This window comes from Periplaneta americana, chromosome 8 (assembly GCF_040183065.1).
Source record: "Periplaneta americana isolate PAMFEO1 chromosome 8, P.americana_PAMFEO1_priV1, whole genome shotgun sequence".
Lineage (NCBI taxonomy): Eukaryota > Metazoa > Arthropoda > Insecta > Blattodea > Blattidae > Periplaneta > Periplaneta americana.
This window is the reverse complement of record NC_091124.1, coordinates 39,864,315-39,886,005: the sequence shown is the minus strand read 5'-3', so window position 1 is coordinate 39,886,005 and position 21,691 is coordinate 39,864,315. Positions and strand designations below refer to the sequence as shown.

The following is a 21,691-nucleotide window of genomic DNA, read 5'->3' as shown; positions in this document are numbered from 1 at the left end:
AAGATTCTGGTCTTGCCTTTCGTGTGGGTCTCCGTCATCACATTCACACGGCAATTGTGCCGGAGGCAGTTGAGGAGGTATCCTGTTGCAGCGATGAATCGGAGGACTGTGAGAACGTGTCTTCCGTCGCACGGCGTAATGTCGTTCCCTTGAAGGGAAACTGGCTCTCTTCTTTTGTGTAGGAACACTAGCATCATGCCCATTGCACTCGACAGAACCGTTAACTTCATTCAAAATGCCCATTTCACTAAATTTTAACAACGAATCAAGATAACACACACATCACAGCACAAAAATTTGTTTAATCACTATAACAACCGCGTAAAAAAATACACAAACATGAAAAACAAACGAGAAATCACTGGCGCATGTAAAATAAACGAGGAACTAGCAGCACGAATCACCGGCGTAAGAAAAACAGAAGACGAACGACTGTCGGTATGTTGTTTGTTTGTTCGAAAGCAAACTGAACAACTGAAGAGCGAAAATGACAAGACGACTATAACGTTATCTGTTGACTACTTCGGATAACTGCTTTATCTAACGAAACTTGCCGACTTATCTCGAGTTGGACACGTCCCAATACGAAAGTTACAACAGTGTGACTAAGAAATTACTGGACTTCGTGTCTTCTTTCTCCTTTCGCTGACTTGACGACTGTTCTTCTGTGCCTCCCCACCTCACACGCCACTTTTCCGTGTAATTTCACTACTCCCCACCAAGATTACAGTGCATAACGTTAGGCTCTCGTCCGTGCAGAAACTTCCAAGGTAAGAGAGCACGTGCTGTGAGGTGGGGTCCAAATGTAACGTCTTGTGACATTGGCATTCAGATAATCCAACTCCGCATTCCAGCTGCACTACAACTTCCGTTATGACTGCAAACTTTCCTTAGTAACACTTTCCATTTCGTTATTCATTTGTTTACTATTTATAAGCTCAAATGGTGTTAACTCACACGTTTCTAATTAATTAATTATTTGAAACAGTCATTTATTCATTCTTATCCACTGAGTCCCACACTGTTTTCGCCAACAAATCCACTTGATTCGGGTTCGACTCTCGGTAACAAAGTGATATATTTCTTTCTAGTGATGTGTTTGTACTGTGTTCTCTTAACTATCATATTTCGAGGGAGTTGGTTCATAACCTTCACAAAAAGGAGGACGAAATTTGACCAAAGAGCGCAAGTATAGTACAGTTTATTTATTTATTTTTTTATTTATCCACCCATTTTTCAATTTATTTATTTATTTATTCATTCATTCATTCATTTATATAGCATACTAGTGGCTTGTGCAGAAAATGCTGCAAACTAAGTTCATTAGACGTTCAAATAAACATTTTTCAGATTTATTTTCAATGACGAAGACCAGACATTCTGAAAGTTATTTGCTCCCATAATAATGAAAGATACTCTCTCTCTCTCGAGACAATACTGAAGAGAACCACGCATAGTCTATAAATATCTACACCACACCGCCATTAAATATATGAAAAAGACCCAACCTCACTTGATTAATAATTATAAAAATATTTGATTTTTAATAATATTATCTTACGTAAGTTTTATAGCTTTCAGTAACATATACTATATAGCCGCCACTCAGTAAAATATAGAAATCAAAATCTAATTTAAGTTATTCCCTACATCTACTTATATAACCCCAAAACGGTTCACTTTCATATCATCAATATAGCACTAATATGTATAATTAATGAAAAATAGTCACATCATGGCATAAACTACAATAATATTTCATTTCTAACGGTAATAATGTTATCAGACCACCTCAAGTTTTGTAGTTTTTAATATCCAATACACAGCTATACCCAGAAAATTACACACCACAGTATCGAACCTGTAAATTATTTTTAGTAAGTTAAGTTTTTAATAACCAATTTAATTTGAGCTCTAAATATGTCAGCATTCTTGCAGATCATGGCCTTCGTGTAATATTGTTTACTGTAGTATGTGTTTTGTTTTATTCTGAAATGCAACGCGGCAGACTTGATGCTCGCTTCGCTTTTCCTTTACAAAAAAGCGATGGGAATATCAAGTCGGCCGTGAATGCTATTAGCTAGTTCTCAAAACTGACGACAGATGGATTTTGGAAAATAGGAAAATTATGTTTAAAAATTGACATTTCACTGAAAACTACTATTTTTCCGAAAAACTTTGAGTTCCAAGCTTCAAAATGAGAGGTCCTTTATTAAAATCCGTCCAGCCGTTTTCCCGTAATTTCCATTACCAGCATATATATTTCACTGATTAATTAATCTATTTATACATTTATTTATTCATCCATTAATTAATTATTTATTTATTCATTTACTGATTCATTCATCTAATGTTTTATTTATTCATTTATTTATTTATCCATCTATCTACACTCCGTTCCTGGAATCTGTGGAGTAAATCGACGCATTTGGACGGAGCCTATGACAAGCGAATGGGCGGACCCTATCAGTATGGATGTGTATTGCGGGCTGCATCGGCTCACGGCCGCTAAGGGGTAAGATGGGCGTGACAGAAGGTGATAGGTAGGGGTGGGATTTTAGACACTTGCCTTCAATCAATGCTTTTCCCCAGAACGGCCGTTCGAGTAGCCCTCTCCACTGACCAGTTGAGGAAAGGACTTGTTTCGGTTAATTTACTCCACAGCTTCCAGAAACAGATTTATCTATTTATTATATACTTATTTATTTATCTATTTATTTAATTTACTTATCCATCCATCCTATCTGTCTGTCTGTCTGTCTGTCTGTCTGTCTATCTATCTATCTACCTCTCTATCTATCTATCTATCTATCTATCTATCTATCTATCTATCTATCTATCTGTCTGTCTGTCTGTCTGTCTGTCTGTCTGTCTGTCTGTCTGTCTGTCTGTCTGTCTGTCTGTCTGTCTGTCTGTCTGTCTGTCTGTCTGTCTGTCTGTCTGTCTGTCTGTCTGTCTGTCTGTCTGTCTGTCTGTCTATCTGTCTGTCTGTCTATCTGTCTGTCTATCTCTCTATCTGTCTGTCTGTCTGTCTGTCTGTCTGTCTGTCTGTCTGTCTATCTATCTATCTATCTATCTATCTATCTATCTATCTATCTATCTATCTATCTATCTATCTATCTATCTATCTATCTATCTATCTATCTATCTATCTATCTATCTATCTATCTATCTATCTATCTATCCACCCATGTATCAATTTATTTATTTATTTATTCATTAATTGATTTATATATTTATTTATTCATCTACTTTTTTATACATTTATATAATTAATTTATTTATTTATTCATTTACTGATTCATTCATCTAATTATTTATTTATTCATTTATCTATCTATCTATTTATCAACCCATTTATCGATTTATATATTTACTATTAATTAATTTATTTATTTATTGACTTATATATTTGTTATTGATTGATTAATTCATTCATTGATTTATTAATTTATTAATTAATTTATTTTTATTTATTTAATTTACTTATTTATCTGTCTATTTATTTATTTATTCATTGATTTATATATTTATTTATTCATTGATTAATTAATCTACTTATTTATATATTTATACATTTATTCATTCCTTAATTTATTATTTATTTATTCATTTATTCATTGACTGATTCATTCATCTAATTATTTATTTAAGTATTCATTTATCCATCTATCTATTTATCAACCTATTTATCGATTTATATATTTACTATTAATTTATTAATTTATTTATTTATTGACTTATTTAATTGTTATTGATAGATTGATTAATTAATTCATTGATTTATTCATTTATGAATTTATTTATTTATTTATTTATCCACCTATCTATTTACCTACAAATTGATCGATTTATCTATTTACTATTTATTTATTGTGTTCCGCGCCGTAGTTGTGTAATCCAAGCCGTCATGCCCTAGAACGGTGTTAAGGCTAATCCACAATAAACCGGGAACGAGAACCAGAAAGAGAACGGAAAGATTTTTTATTCACTATAAACCGAGAACAGGAAACGACAATGCATATCGATATGTATGTTAATAAGGATAATAAAGTCGATATTACGCATTTTGATGTTATTTGTGTATAACTGACCAATGGCGTTCTCTCGTGAGTACAAGTCTGCCAACATAAACACAGGTTAAACAACTTCAAAATTTAAGACACAGAATATTTAAGAATTCAATTCACGTGGTAGTCTGATCATATATTATTATTATTATTATACACGTAGCATAATTGTATTGAAAGTGATTCTATTGAATTTCTGAGCCAGTTAGAAACGATGCATGAAGAAGGAATTATGTCACGGCCTCCTTGCTATAAAATATACGGCAACAGAGAGAATCTAGTAGGCTGAGATCGGAAACGAGAAAGGCAAAGTTAAAACTTCGCCAAATTTCACACTCCTCTTCCCGGCTCCGGCAAGCTTCTCCATTATTGTGGTTGCTCACATTTAAATATAGGTATTTTCACAATTTTTTCCCTTCTCGTTCTGGTTGTCGTTTCCGTTCCTGCTTTATTGTGAACCAGGCCTTACGGAATGAGAGGTGGTTCGAGTTTTTATGACTAAAAGAAATATATATGAGATGGAATAGATCAGTCATATGATTGTGAGAAAGACAATGGACTGTTTTCGTGATAGACTGGGAATTTTTTGGCTGTGAATGGTTCTCATTTTAAGCATCTGTCGTAAAGCTTGGTTAGTCATAGTGTTTTGTTTAGTTTTATGGCCTAATCAACATGATTTTACACACTTGTTTGTCTCAAGTTTGAAGTCCACAAAACAAGTTTAATAAATACTGGCTGTTCAGTTCAAAGTGTGTCATGGCTCGCTGTATGCCGTCATATGGCTAGTCGATGAGCCTAGAGAATTCAATCTTCCTACACTCCCGCAGAGGTGTATTACCTATGTGTCAGAGAAGTTGCATAGCAAGTACGGCGTTCTTTCTGAAGAGTACTTACTGATATGTACGGTAACGCCGGTAGTGGTAGGAATGTGAACTGTTTGGAAACATGTACTAAGGTGGATTTTTTCTTACTGTCGGGATATGGGGAGAGGGTTAAGACGATTTCTTACGTATTTGTTGACATTAACTTGGACGGTCAACATGGCACGGAGCATTTGATTTGTATTGTGGAATGTTGCCGTACGCAACCGATGAAAACAAATACCCTGCGTACAACTTGGCCGCGCAAAACACAGTTCGAAAGAGGTTATGGTAGCACACAGACCGTACAGACCGCCATCTGTTGCTACGACGTTCAAGTTATACCGTACACGTTCTCAAGTTCAGATTGAACGCCTTGATTAATAGGCAACTTCTCTGACATAAAAGCTGAAACTCGCTTCAAATCGCTGACTCACAACAGTGACGTCATGACACACTTTGAAATGAACACCCAGTAGTTAAAAGACATGAAACGAGTGAATGGGTAAAGTTAAATTTCTACACATTCACACATAAAATTTAATGCAGATTCGGAATATGTAAATTTTAATATAGGATGCCTTTACAAAAATAAAGTTTACTATCACACTCTGTATGTCTAAATAACCTTTTTTCGAACACTGGTATCATATTGTATGATTTATCTCCAACAGCTTTTGTATAAAACTTTTTTTTAATTAAAATTTAAGAAGTTATGAGCAACATTCAATACTTTTTGAACACTCTGTATAAACGAAATAGTTAATATAAGTATTTTCTCCAGTTTTATTATAGTCCCGTCCAGCTGCACCTCTCAATTGCTATGGCAACGGTAAGGAAATGTAAACAATGCCAACAAGTTCATCGCACTTTAATAATTCAGTAATTAATTTGTTTACGTCCTTATTTACTTAACTTAATTCTTTACTTTATTTTTACTTTTCGTTTATACAATTCTATATCCATTGTAGGCACAAACATTCAGCTAAACAAAAGAATCCCTGAGTTGCCAAGGAAACATTATTTTAAAAAGTAAATAAATAGCCGTGAAAACTGTTTTATTTCGCAATGCCGTGTACATTAAATCAGCGATAGCATTTGTTCTCGGTTCGTTAACACTTGGTGCCAACGACTTCCTTCCGAGTGAGCAATGGTTTTGCCCTAGAAGTCTCCACGCTAGAGTTGCCAAGCAACGAACACAAGTTTGAACTGCGGAAACAATGCCTAGTGTAAAGTTTTGTTTCAACAAGTCGACAAGTGAAACTGAATACTTGAGAGCACGAGCCACAGAGCGGAACGACGCGGCTGTGTCGCTTTTGCACGGAATGTTGCATCCGGAAGACCGGAACACGTAGCCTACACCTGTTGCTAAGAAACAGATTTCAGACAATGACAAATTGTAGTAAAATAACAAAATAGCGTAATTTACACTGTTACAAACAAATACACAGAGTGGTCCAGAAATAGCGTTACAAAAGCATTGGAAATCATAATTTGATTCACATTAGCCTATAAAAATGACATATACTAGAAGAAATCGCGTATGTTGTTGTGACGAAACACCTCAAAACTTTCCAAACAAGTGGGAGATGGAGATCCTACGACTACAAACAGAAGAAAGAGTGACTACTGTCCTAAATCAAATCTTTTACAAGAGATGGATAAACAGAATTGCGCGTAGTAGAAGACAGGGTGACTATAGTTGTGAAGGAACACCAAAATCAGACCTTTACAAACAGGTAGGTAGGTAGGTAGAGTTGAGCCTAGTATTAAGAAAGAGTGGCTACTGCTGTGAGAGAACATCTAAATGAAACCTTCACAAACAGATGAATAGGGTAAAGGTTCGTAATATCGTGATGAGTAAAGAACAAAACATGGTAATTTGAACATCAATAGAAATTTAAAATATGTATGATAAGACTTTCTTGTGTTAAATTCTAACGTACCTTGTTTACATATTTCGACCTATTATGGACCATCTTCGGAACTGGTCGTTGCTGGTCTTGGCGCCTCTTGTTTTGTTTCCTGTGAGGGTGTGTTTGTATGGTGTAAAGTGGAGTCAAAGAGCGTGTGTGTTCTGAAATTGAGTTGTGTGTTGAGAATTTCATTGGGGTGTGTTTTTGTGTGTCTCAATTTCAGAACACACATGCTCTTTGACTCCACTTTACACCACACGAACGCAGGAAACAAGAGGCGCCAAGACCAACAACGACCAGTTCTGAAGATGACCCATAATAGGTCGAAACATGTAAACAAGATACGTTAGAATTTAACACAAGAAAGTCTTATACATATTCCGAAGTGATACAGTGTTAAAAGTTGTGTAATCAAGATGTAGAAATTTAAAGTTAGATAGGCCTATATTACTGTTTGCAGATGATGTAATATTATTAGCAGATTCTGAAGATGGCCTCCAACGTTCTGTTTTCCAATTACAACTCATTTCTGAGAAATACGGGATGAAAATTTCAGTTAATAAAACCATAGATCATATACTGGGTGTTCAGTTCAAAATGTGTCATGGCTCGCTGTATGCCGTCATGTGGCTAGCTGATGAGCCTAGAGAATTCAATCTTCCTACACTTCCGCAGAGCTGTATAACCTAAGAGGCAGAGAAGTTGCCTAGCAAGTACGGCGTTCATTCTGAAGAGTACGTACCGATACGTACGGTAACGCCGGTAGTGGCAGGAATGTGAACTGTTTGGAAATACGTACTGTCGGGATATGGGGAGAGGGTTAAGACGATTACTTACGTATTTGTTGACATTAACTTCGACGGCCAACATGGACACGGAGCATTTGATTTGTGTTGTGGAATGTTACCGTACGCAACCGATGACAACAAATACCCTGCGTACGACTTGCCGGCGCAAAACACAGTTCGAAAGAGGTTATGGTAGCACACAGACCGTACAGACCGCCATCTGTTGCTACGACGTTCTTATACCGTACACGTTCTCAAGTTCAGATTGAACGCCTTGATTAATAGGCAACTTCTCTAACGTATAAGCTGAAACTCGCTTCAAATCGGTGACCCAACAACAGTGACGTCATGACACACTTTGAAATGAACACCCAGTATACCCAGATTGCTCGGCGTTATAGGCTTTGACGGTAACAAATTTTGTCAGGTTTACTATGCTGCCATCTAGTTATTACATAACGAGTCACGTCATAACTCCCATTTGAATTGCATTAGCGACTGTACTGCCATCTCGTGTTCGTTTACGGCGGACGGGTGGTGATCCTGGCGGTTGTTCTCTTCGAAGTGCAACCGATTTTAATGAGAAATCTATAGGCCTATGTGAACTGGGATAAAACTAAAGTAACGGGATTCATCGGGAAACATTATCTCCGCAGTAAAGTTTGCCTTTATTATAAACCTATGGAACAGGTCTCATGTTGTAAATATTTGGGTTATCATTTGAGCTATGAACAAGAAAATGATATTTCTACAAAACTGAATTACTTTAACTATGCAATGAATACCATTAATAACATTTTCAAACCTTCTCTTGTCCAAAAACACACAGGAATTAAAGCCTATAAAACACTGGCGAGACCTGTTCTCATGGATGGAAGTGAAGCTTGGACCATAGGTAAATATAATGAACACCGAATCACTGCCAACGAAATGAAGTTTTTAAGAACTGCTGGCTATACTACAATAGATTAGATAAGAAGAAAAATTTGGATATTTTGAAAGAATTAAATATTGATCCAATTTTAGAGAAAATTCAAAATTATAGACAGAAATGAAAATCTCACATCGTCCTTGTTCCTGCAATACTCCTACGTGCAAAATATAAAATTTTTCAGTAGAAAGAAAAAACACATCTATTCCTCCTATGGCACCCGTATATAGGAGACATTTTCAAAACAAAGAAATATAATTACATATAGGAGATTTTATTATTTGCTGTATCACTATTTATTTAAGCCACCGGCGTAGCTCAGTTGACTAAGGCGCTTGCCTGCCGATCCGGAGCAGCGTTCGGGAGAGGGTTCTATTCCCGCTTGGGCTGATTACCTGGTTGTGTTTTTTCCGAGGTTTTCCCCAACCATAAGGCAAATGTCAGATAATCTATGGCGAATCCTCGGCCTCATCTAGCCAAATATCATCTCACTATCACCAATCCCATCGACGCCAAATAAAGTTGATAGAGCGTCGTTAAATAACCAAGTAAAATAAAAAAGTATCACTATTTAAGTTATTTAATAGAGCAAAAACCTGAAAATCGATAAATATGTCACATAGGAGTTATTGCAGGAACACCGACGATATACTCAGGATGCCTGGAACAAGGATACCACGCCAAGCACTTAATTACCGCCCTTTAAGGCTCATTCACAATGAAAATTAAACACAATGTAAGCGTTAACTTAAAAATGTAAACGTTACGGTAAAATCAAGAACATTCACGATGGGAACATAAACGTAACCGCAAAGATACTTGGTAACCATGGAAACATAACAACGACGCCATTTCCTCATATTCTGTCGTATACATCAGCGCTCCACGATTGTGTACTGTTTGCAAATCACGTAAGCATAAGAATGAAAGTTTGGAGTTTGCAAACTTTTATGTTAACGTCTAACGGCAATTTTTATGTGAATCATTGTGAATGATCCCATTTGATAACCTGGCCCCAAACTTCTATGTTTACCGTATTTGCTCGCGTAATTTGCGCACTTTTTAATTAACTTTGGCCACTGAAAAATTGGGGTGCGTAAAATATGCGGATTTTTCAAATAAGAGGTCCTGTTCTGAAATACAAGTATTTACGGTAGGGCTAATTTTCTATACCGGTAACTTGTCTCTACCAAGGACAAACATTGTTAAAGTAGCGGGACTTTGGGGTTTCTTTCTGAAGCAGGTACTTCAGTTGCTGGTGAATGACCTACGATGGACTGTAGGGAAGGAAAATCCCTACTACACTGAAAAAAATATGTACGTAAAATGTGTGCGCAAAATACACGGAGCAAAAATAAAGTTCAAAATAATCCCTTAAAAATTAGGGTGCGCAAAATACCCGGGGGCGCAAATTACGCGAGCAAATACGGTATGTTACGGTTATGTTTAATTTTCATTGTGAATGGGCCTTCAGGGACAAGATCTTTGGTCCGTCCGCTGAAACGATGGAGTGAAACCGTAACAGGCCACCAGGCTTAATACGTGATAGGGGGGAGGAGAAGAAGAAGAAGAAAAAGAAGAACAAGAGAGTAATATTGTGATAGTTCTTTTTGAGAGTTTATTATAATTTTACTGAGCGAGAGCAAGGTCGGTTTTTTGCGTCAACGTAAAGATTAATTTTTAGTCGTACAGAATATATCTGTATGGTATTAAGGGAATGTTCGTGGACAAATTTCTGCACGAAACCGGTCCTTCTCTCGCTCATAAAATTGTAATAAATTCTCAAAAAGAACTATCACAATATCACCAACCTTTACCTTACAAAGAGCTGCATCTAATAGAAGAAAGAGTGGTCTAAACTAAATTTTAACCCCTGCTGAGTGGTCAGACCTTCAGCCTATACCACAGAAGGTCCAGGTTCGAGTCCCGGTCAAACCTGAAATTTTTCATTGAAAAATTCATATCTGGTGACACTTGTGGCGGACAAAGTCGCAGTTGAGGTTTTCTCGGGGTTCTCCCGTTTTCCATAGTAGGAATCTACATCATTCCGTCAACATTTCTCCATTTCGTCATCATTCCATAGCACTCCCCGAACGCCGGCTGGCGACGCACGGAGGGGGCTGGCCTAGGGACGAGGGAGGTTGCCTGCTCGAAACTTGGGTACGCAGCGAACCTTAGTGTAGTCAGCCGGTGTGGGTTTGGGAATGCGCCTAGTTGAGGGTTAGCGCAATAGATCGTGAAAGGTCGCAGTGCTGGGTGTTAGTGGCCCCGTCATTCCATTCCATTGCATTCTCAGTAGAAAGCGACTACTTTCAAGTCTGCTTTACCAGGAAAAGGAAAACAATTGTCCCGTTATCTTAATGCAGTAATGATAAGAATGCGAATTGCTAGTACCGTGAAAGTTTAGTGATCTCGGATAAGCGAATAATGCCGAGAAAGCACTGTTTTCAGAAAGTTAGAGCATTAAGGAAAAAGCTACCAACTATTACATTAAAAATAAGAGATACATATCCATAAACAAATAAAATAACTATTTCCTTGAGAATCCGCAGAATTTCAACCTATAGCAGTCATCTACCAGAGCAATACTCTTGTTTAATTTAAAGGATCGACTTTGTTTTACGTTTATTGCTTGATGATGTTGTCTCTTCTAGAACTCAATGTAAACCACTTTTTGTACAACTAGGAATACTTACGTTGCCGTCAATGTTTATTCTCGATTGTCTTCTGTATGTTAAGCGTAATGTGCATAATCTTCCTACTTGTTCATCCATTCATAATTATTCTACCCGTTCCAGACTTGATATATATTTCACCAAGTACAAATATAGTATTACAAGCAATAGTTTTATTTCCATATCTTATAAACTTTATAATTCTTTACCATTGCATATAAGAAACACGTCATATTTTACTTTCAGAAGGATGGTGAGAAGGACATTGATGGTAAATCCAATCTACAGTGTCAATGATTTTAGCAATATTACGTTTTAGATACTATTTGTTTTAACCTCATGTAAATTGACAAATCTGTACATTTTAACCTGATTTTATACTATTTATTTTAAAACTTTTAACCTGTCTTTGTGATTATCTGGTGAGTGTATATTTATTATTATTATTTTTTTATTCTTACATTTATTCATATTGTAGTAGCCATGTAATATACATATATATATATATATATATATATATATATATATATATATATATATATATAATATACTCTCACGTTGTCTACGGCTGTAAATCGCTGGATGACATTAAATTCATCTATCTATCTATCTATCTATCTATCTATCTATCTATCTATCTATCTATCTATCTATCTATCTATCTATCTATCTATCTATCTATCTATCTTTTATTTTTTAGTTGGTTATTTAACGACGCTGTATCAACTACGAGGTTATTTAGCGTCGATGAAATTGGTGATAGCGAGATGGTATTTGGCGAGATGAGGCCGAGGATTTGCCGTAGATTACCTGGCATTCACCTTACGGTTGGGGAAAACCTCGGAAAAAACCCAACCACTTAATTAGCCCAAGCGGGGATCGAACCCGAGCCCGAGCGCAACTTCAGACAGGAAGGGAAGCGTCTTAACCGACTGAGCCACGCCGGTGGCTTCCTTTTTCTGTTTTCAGAACATGGGTGGGATGATAGTAGGAGGTAGAATAAAGAAGTGCATAAGATTTCCTGATGATAAGGCGTTGTTATCAAAAGGAGAGACGATACATTTTTCGTTGTTATCAAAAGGAGAGACGATACATTTTTCGTTGTTATCAAAAGGAGAGACGATACATTTTTCGTTGTTATCAAAAGGAGAGACGATACAGTTTTCGTTGTTATCAAAAGGAGAGACGATACATTTTTCGTTGTTATCAAAAGGAGAGACGATACATTTTTCGTCACAAGTGTCGATAAATCTATCACCCATGAAAATAGCGGTAATCTGACGACAGATATCCACTCTGCGTTGAGCCTGTTCAGGTGTCAATTTATGAGGTACAGATCTACAACTTGTGTATGATTTTATAAGCGTCTTAATGTGACGATGTATTGCATCTTTTGAAGCACCAAGTTCTTGTGAAACCTAAGAATTCTTTTCTTCCAAATCTCTGCGAGTATTCTAAATATTCCGTGCCTAAGATCTTCTCAATTACTGAAACGCTGGAACCATCGTTTTGCTACATGCTCACTAACAACACCTTCACCCTCGACATCACATAATCTTCGAGCAATTACAACAGCTTTATAATCTTGTTTAGAGTAGTGTTTTACATGCAGTGGCGGCTCGTGATAAAATATTGTATGTGTTCACAATTTTGTGTTCCAAAATCGAAGAGAAGTTGAAATCGTACGTTTAGCCTAATATAAAATGTCATGATTCCAATGTTTCACTATCGAAAAAACCGTATATAAATTCAAAACAACATATAGTAATAATAATAATAATAATAATAATAATAATAATAATAATAATAATAACAATGAAACCCAGTCTTTTAATTTCCAATTTTTCCTGGTAAGCCAGTTTACCCAGTTCTTTACTGTTCCAAATTACTTGAACTTGTATTCTTAAAAATGAATACATACTACAATGCTGTTATTTACAAAAGCGTGTGTTCAGTAATATATTTTGATTCACAACAGACTGATACACTATAGCCTATACCAGTACTATAATTCCATTCACAAAGATTGATTACTATAAATACATGCCAGTAAATATTATTCTTAAATATTATACACTACCATACAGATACTTAAATTCATAACACTATCACAGTCAGCCAGCACGTGTTTGAAAGCTACACTATGCTATTATGCTGACACTGAAGTATAGTAATTCACAAACTACACTCTCGTAGCAGCATTGTACACACTTCCACATAAAGTAAACGGTCCGACAGTGAGATGCTGACACCTGCAGGCTAGAATACAGACTATTAAATTTCGTCCTCGAGATATACCACGTGAACGATAGCATCGATGCACCTGACATCTGTAGGATAGATTCACTGTTCACTTAACGCTTTGTGCTCTTGACGAGTCATAAGCGGCCAGCGAAAGAATATTCTCCCGCGCATGCGTGAAATTCCTGTAACCTTCTTGAAAAGAGCACGGCTTGTACGTGAACGGATGTTGCCAAGTTTACATAAGAAGTTTATGCAAGATGCGGGAAGTTTAAAATACTCGGTTCTGATATTATACATTCCCACTACGTCAATACGGTATTAAATAATAAAACTAGTCGTGCATTAATGGAAACAAGGTGTTCACGTGCTCTTGTGCTCTTATTGACGCACAGCCACTGTTTACTTGGACTCTAATTTAAAACTTTATCACCTCGATTTTACGTTCCTTGTATTAACAACTGACTGTCACATGCTCACAATACGCAGTAACCATAGCGTCCTGTAAACTGCATTGCCCAACTACTGAAAATCGCTAAAATGTTGCAAACACAAACAAAAAAAATCGACACTGCTTATGAGACGACTTAATTATTCAACCATTGCTCAATAAATAGTATTTCTCAAAATTCTGCCGGTTTAACTGTGCGAATAACATACGAACTTCTCAACCCAGCTGCCCGTGTTCGATTCCGGGTGTGGGCGGAAATTTATTTCCATTCAATGGAACTGGGTGTTGGTCCCGTGAATCGTAATTATGCTGTGGTACCTCCACGTCTATCTCGCGTTGCGTTCATCCCACTGCAAAGGAGATCCGCAATGTGTCAATATATTTCGTGTTGAGCAATTTGAATCGCCTCTCTTACGCTGAAGTGGCTTGTAAGACGGTATAACGAGGGAGGTAAACAGAGAAAGAAAAATAAAAGGTAACCCATAGCAACTGCAGCTATTGGCAACCGGAACTCATCCTTGCATAATACACACTCGTACTGGCTACACAGAAAACAGGCTCATTCAGATTTAATGGCCTTGCAAATAGAACGTAGCATTCATCGCAGAAAAATTTACCATTTGCTTCTGTTGACAGAAATTATCATTCCTTAACGCCAGTTTTAAACTATAGAAGCTGTATAGAGATGAGGAGATAACTGCATTGTAATTCTGTACTTAGAGCCACTTTAGGTTATGGAGGGTATTCAGAAACGACGAGATGAGACCTTTGTTGCAATTCTTTAATTCGCGCCACTTATACAGGGTGTAAGGGGTATAAGTGCGGTCCTTTTCATAGTCGTCGGGGACGGTCTACAGGATCAAAATAGGGTCAAAACTTAATAGTTTTACAGAAAAAAATATTTCTTTTGTTATTTTATTTGCGTTATACTGCTTATATCGTTAGTAAAATTACGAAAACAATTACATCAGTAGGTATATCTAGCAAAGAATTAATAGTTTAAATAAATATTTGTGTGTTCTATTACGTTTTCGTGAAATTAAATAAAAATGCTTGCTTAAATTTGTTAATATTCTGGCGTGAGAGACGTGGCAACGTGTTCAGCAGGCAGTACTCTGCACAGACGTAAGTACGAGTCAGCTGAGTTCAAGCTCCCTGTCCATAGCTCTACTGCCGAGCGGATGGCAGTTCAGTACAAGGTATTCGATAAACAACTTACAATGTCATTCACAGTTTAGGAATATAATATGTTATTAATTTATGGTGAAAGTAGTCATAATTCAAGTGAGGCAAGAAGGGTGTATCTCAAAGTAGGTTACCTAATCGGCGAACTTTTGTACCAGTCTCTCAATGATTACTAGAAACTAAAAGTCTCTTACCTCGTTTCGACAATCACACAACCAGAAATTTATTTTAAAATGATACTGCTTTACGGAAGCGGGAGAGATTAAAATGTTGCATTAGAAGAAAAGTTCGTTTTATTTTGTGCAGAAAACCATTATTGTTTATTCTTTAGACGTACAATTAAAAATGGCGCAATATTCTTACATAAAATGTAAATTTACCGTAATGTTCTATTAATTGGAGGTTTGTATTTTCTGCTCGTTTTATGTAAACAACAGTATTGTCATGGTCGCTCCTGCATTAGAACAGAGCATCTGTTTTGTACCGGTATGGCTGCACCCGCTTGAACTGTACTGTGTACTTCTAAACCCCCTCCTCCCCTCTGTCCCTGGCAGTCTGGTAAACTTCCACAATAATAGAATGTTTTCACATTTTCCAGAACGTCCAATTGCACGTTCACTAGAAGCAGAAGTAACCGGGAAAACGGACAACAGTGGCCTAATTTCGTGGTTTCTTTGTACGTTTACGATAAGATTTTCCATCCTTTTGGTACAAATTTAAACTGGATTTGCTTATTTTATTTTTTAACGTCATCATTTCTTCAAGTGTTAAAGTATCAAAAGCTTTAGATTTATCAATGAGAGAGATATTCAGAAATGCTACTGCAGATGGAGTCCGCCGTCTTCCAAGAATTTTGCAACGTACATGGCAGGAAACTATATTTGAAGTACAGGGACATCATTTTATTTTTACTAAAATTTTTAATATTAACCTGGCTATACCTTTGGATAACGGTTGAGAACCGGAAATACCGTTTGCTACCCCTTTCCACGACTGGAGTTCGATGATACTGGCGTAAAATACAAACAAATCACTTTACTAGGTATAGGAGGGAAGAAAAGTAGTTCATCCATTTACGTAAACTAGGAAATATCGCGATTTTGAGTTTGATAATTTTCATTAGGTTTTTCTTTAATCAAAATACAGTACAGTATTAATAATAAGTGTTTTTACTCACGAACTGAGCTATCCATCCGGACGTATTCTTTATCCGTCTATATTATACTGTCTACAGCACATTAGAATGCAATATAGAGAATGAAGTCAAATTGAAAAATAATCATAATATGGATATTTAAACACATTTTTGAAAATGTGTGGCCGTTCATTTCGATACAGGCTTCAGTTCTTTTGTACATATTATCGCACTATAGAATACTGCATCTAATTCCAATTACCAGTTTCGTCTTTCGTACTAGTAACTCATGTTGAAATAATTCTGTACCTACTCTATAAAAGAGTACCTCACGTACTGTAAATTCAATCTTCACTTCTGCCCGACCAGCACAGATAAAATTACTCAGATATGCTATCTGCTGTCCGTCCAAGTGGTTATGTCGCAGGATCGTAGAAATGGGAAATCACGTGACAGTTAATTACTTAACGAGGCCCTTTTGTTTAAGTTATTTTAAACGGTTGTATAATATTACGTAGACGTCCAATTCCTAAGAGAAATTGATGTTTTCAGAAAAGAGCTAAGACAGCCCAGCCACTAGTCTTTACAGAGGGGCGAGCAGAAGCAGGTGGGGGAAATCGGGATGCGACGTAGGCAAACGGACGACAGTACCTGTGTGAAAATATGATTCAATATTGAAAGCTCTTTCTTCACTGAAAAACGCGAACATATTTCTGGTACGTACTATAATCACTAACTCAGTACTGTTTACCATATGCGGCCTTGGATCTGTGTGGAGGACATTTGGAACTTCATTAGTAGAAGGGGTGGGAGTGAAGTACAGGACATTCAAAAACTCAGGTACAATAAAAATTGAAGTAAAAATAAAATGATGTTCCTGTATATAATGTCAAAAGTAACCTAAATAAATTTAGTGTGAAACAGTAACTATGTTGCCATTACTTTCGAATGCCTTAGTAGTAATAAAATTTAGAGGCCTACAATACTGGTTTATTATTATTATCATTATTATTATTATATTGCCAAAATCAACAAGCATCATTTGCTTTTACAGGCCACTAGTAGAATAACAAAGTTACGAAATTTAATTATAAAAAAACTATCTACCAACGTTATGCCCTAATCGAAACAGTAGCAACAAATCACTGTCGAACGCTGAAGACTGGTGGCTGTAGAAACAGTTGCGTACGACAATAATTATCATGTAAAACCAGTAACTGTTACATGGAACATGCATACTTTGAGGCTGGAAATAGGCCAAGAATCCTATACGTAAAGTAATGTGTTTTCTTTTCTAACACGCAAAATAAAAATATTTTGGAAAGTGAATGGTGGTTTCGAGAGACTGCTGTTCAAGAAAAAGGAACAAAAGAAGAAAGAAATAGTATCGCTGAACTCACTCGTCTAATTAAAATATGTTTACGACACGAAAAGTGTTGCCAACTTGGAAGAGGGTATTTGACCGCTGCTACCGCGCCGTTTCCGTAGCATTAAATCAAACAAGGGGGCCACCTGTTGCACTACATTTCGCACAGAGCGATATACAAGCTCTTAACCCGGAATGCGCGGGTGCTGCAGGAACTGTATACGGGCGAATCGGAGTAGTAGTTAATACACCAATATTGACGATTTTGTTCGTAAAAATATAATTCGTTTTCTGTTATCTAATTATACTAGCACCGGTTATTAATGGCGATCGTGTTATTAAGAATAAATGAGGTTGAGGTTTCACATTAGTAACACTGTAAGTAAAATGTTAGGTTACACAAGAGCTGTTTAAAAAGATTACATTCTCTTTCGCATGAAATAAATAAATAAATGTATATTGAACAATAGAGATGTTAGTATTTTCTTTGCAGGAATTATATTTAGAAAAGGAAAATACAGGACGTAACTGGAACTAAAATATTTTACAAATCAATGTGAATTGTGGTATTAATGCAAAACAAATATATATATATATATATATATATATATATATATATATACAGAGACATAATTTTATTTTTACTAACATTTTTAATATTAACTTGCCTATACCTCTGTATCAACGCCGTTTGCTACCTCCATCCACAACTGGAGTTCGATGATACTGGCGTAATATACAAACAAATCACTTTACTAGGTATAGGAGGGAAGAAAAGTAGTTCATCCATTAATGTAAACTATGAAATATTGCGCTTTTGAGTTTGATCACTATCATTAGGTTTTTGTTTAATCAAAATACAATACAGTATTAACAATGAGTGTTTTTACTCACGAACTGAGCTGTCCATGCGGACGTATTCATTATGCAGTGTATATTATACTGTCTATAGCACATTAGCGTACACTATAGAGAATGCAGTTAAATTGAAAAATAATCATAATATGGATATTTAAACACATTTTTTTTAAATGGTGGTCGTTCATTTCGCTACAGGCTTCAGTTCTAATGTGCATATTATCGCACTATAGACTATTGCATCTAATCCCAATTACCAGTTTCGTCCTTCGTATTAGTAACATGTTGAAATAATTCTGTACCTACTCTATAAAAGAGTAAATTCAATCTTCACTTCTGCCCGATCCGAAAAGATAAAATTACTCAGACATACTATCTACTGTCCGTCCAAGTGGTTATGTCGTAGGGTCGTAGAAAGGGAGAAAATCACGTGACAGTTAATTACTTAACGAGGCCCTTTTATTTAAGCTACTTTAAACAGTCGTATAATATTACGTCCAGTTCCTAACAGAAATTAATGTTCTCAGAAAAGAGCTAAGACAGCCCAGCCACTAGCTGGCGAATAAAAGCTGGTGGGGGAAACCGGGATACACGCTGACACCAATATTAAGAAACACAAACGATTAAATTAATCTACATAATATAAGCTTACCTCACAAACATAATATGTACCTCTGGAATTCACAAATGAAGAGTGGCCACAAAAATATATAATTTATTTCCGAAACTATTAAATCATGTGTGAAGCTGACATCTGCATTCACATGAAGCTATTTTTCGTGTATAATGACGCCACATCACAATCCTCTATAAATCACGAAGCAAAAGTGTGTAGGAGAATGGTCGTTCTATAACAATTTTTAAGTACTTATGATAATTTAGTACACATCTAAAGTTCCTTATTAACACGTCTGTATGGCTACATGGAATTCATTACGAAGGTCTTTGATGTCATTATTGTGTCTCTCTTTTTTATATAAAGCGTCAACTGTTTCCATATAAATTTATATCTCTTAGCTTTTACTGACTCCACGGCATTCACAGAAGTAAATAATTTGTCGTTATAGATGTCGCTTCAGTGCGCGTCATAAATTCTTTAAGAATTCACTTCTGGCATCTTCGTTTAATTATGTCAATAAAGTAGATTAACTGGCGTTTAATATTCCTGCGTGTATCCAGAAATGTGTAGGATACAAAGATAACAAAATTAAAGTTTGTAAAAATAGATGCTTGGTAGTCTGGTTGCGTAAATTTGTATAGGGTGCAGCAAAAGCAGTAACCGTTACCAATTAAAAAACTTAATTTAATCCCTCTCAGATGCCTGTTCTGAGAAATTCGCGAAATTACAGAACGAAAGTTAGTCTTAACGAAAGTTGGTCATAAAGAGCGCCAAAAATTTCATTTGTTTATTTGTTTACCTGCAGACCTATTGAAAAGAGTTATTTTCTCAAGAATTCTGTTTATAATTTATATAATATATTCCGGGAATATTTGTATTCAGTAAATACGTTTATTCAAATCTTCGCACCATTCATTCATTCATTCATACTTTTGTGCCCAAGACCAGGTCCTTCACTGCAAATCCAGCATTCTCAAATCTTCCCTTTTTCCGCTCTCCTCTTACTATAGTCTCTGTATATGGCCCATATATCTTAATGTCGTCTTTCACCTGATATCTCCTTCTACCCCAAACTTTTCTCCCGTTCACCATTCCTTCCAGTGCATCCTTCAGTAGGCAATTTCTTTTCAGCCACTGACTCGCCAATTTCTTTCTCCCTTCCTGATCAGTTTAAAAGCAATAATATAGGCCTACACTGAACTTTAAACGCTGTTTTTCGAAACCTATAACTTTCACTTTGTGATATTTGAGCTGCACTTAGGAATTTCCCAGGTTATTTTACCTGAGGTATAATAATGATACCCTATCAGGCTTATTGAAATATATTAAAACTCTTCTTACCTGCATTTCATTACATGAGAGAAAAATAAATATTTTAACTATTAAAAACTTCAAATATAGACCTTACCAAAAATCGTGATGTTTAAAGGAACCCTATTCTTTCTTGCAAGAGTGCCTTTTACTACTTCTAAATTCATGTGATTAAAATGTCTTTAAATTCTGAAAAGTAGGAAAAGATAAACTTGCACCAATGCAAGTGCATGTTCTGTAATAATTAATTAAAACTTAATAATTATGATATTAATTATTTTCCAAGAAAAAAAAGCAATGTATCACAACTTTCTTTATAGTAGCCTATACAGGGTGAACCGTAATTAATGTCATTAATTTCAGAAGGTTATTCTTTGAGATACTATTTCAAGCAAATACGTTTGATACTATTTACTCGTTTTGCTTCCTTTTGGAAATAAAAATTGTTTTGTATTCACTGTGTATTTTAGGAAAGCCATTGATTTAATTCCAATATGCTCAGTCAATTTAACACAGCAGAGTATTACGATAATAAATGATTGAAATAATTTTAGTTTTCGCCTTTAAATGTGCAGAAATTTTATCATTTATCCCTAGTACAAAGATAATGCAATATTAAAGTGATATTGTATGGTTTTATTTTAGTGTTCTCCGACAAAAAGTGGTTGAAATTTAAATATCATCAGATATATACAGGGTGTAAACGATATAAGCAGCCAAAAAATAATGGTAGAGCATAAATACTTGAAAAAAACAGTCAAACTCTTCCTCTATCTGTCAAAGTTTTCCAAGGAAAAAAAAAGTTTTGTGAATCTAACGTTTCTGAAAAAAAAAAAAAACAAGATAATAGTCATTACTTACTTTGCCCGGTACGTTCACCATGTATTATTTGACAAATTATAAGAAGTAATTAAATTTCACCATGGCCTACATTTTGTTCAGCATACCGAGATGCACTGCCTGTATAATTTTGGCAGTTCAAATCGTTTACATCCTGTATAAAATGAATAGTGTGAACCTATGTATAGTGAAATAATAATAGTGTAAAAATTTGCTTTAAAATTTAGAATAAATTTGTAACTTATAATTCTGTAGATAAGAACCATGCTACGGTCCACACCTGTGGAGTGACGGTTAGCGCGTCTGTACGCGAAACATGTGGCCCGGGTTCGAATCGTGCAAGTTACCTGCTTGAGGTTTTTTCCAGGGGTTTCCCTCAACCCAATTTGAGGAAATGCTGGGTAACTTTCGGTGCTGGACCACAGACTCATTTCACCGGTATTAT

The 21,691-nt window shown here is 35.8% G+C and overlaps 1 protein-coding gene across 4 annotated transcripts in view; it reads right to left on the bottom strand.

Moving 5' to 3' along the window:
* The window catches only part of Lmpt (four and a half LIM domains protein limpet), a 964,594-nt gene that overhangs the window by 545,593 nt on the left and 397,310 nt on the right, over positions 1-21,691 (bottom strand). Inside the window, exon 1 of one of the 4 annotated variants that reach the window (XM_069832783.1) lies at positions 17-415. The exons of the other annotated variants lie outside the window; for them this stretch is intronic. Within the exon in view, the coding sequence (XP_069688884.1) occupies positions 17-243 (227 nt within the window). The 5' untranslated portion in view covers positions 244-415. Of the gene's footprint in view, positions 1-16; positions 416-21,691 lie in introns of those variants that run through there. 4 annotated transcript variants of the gene reach the window in all.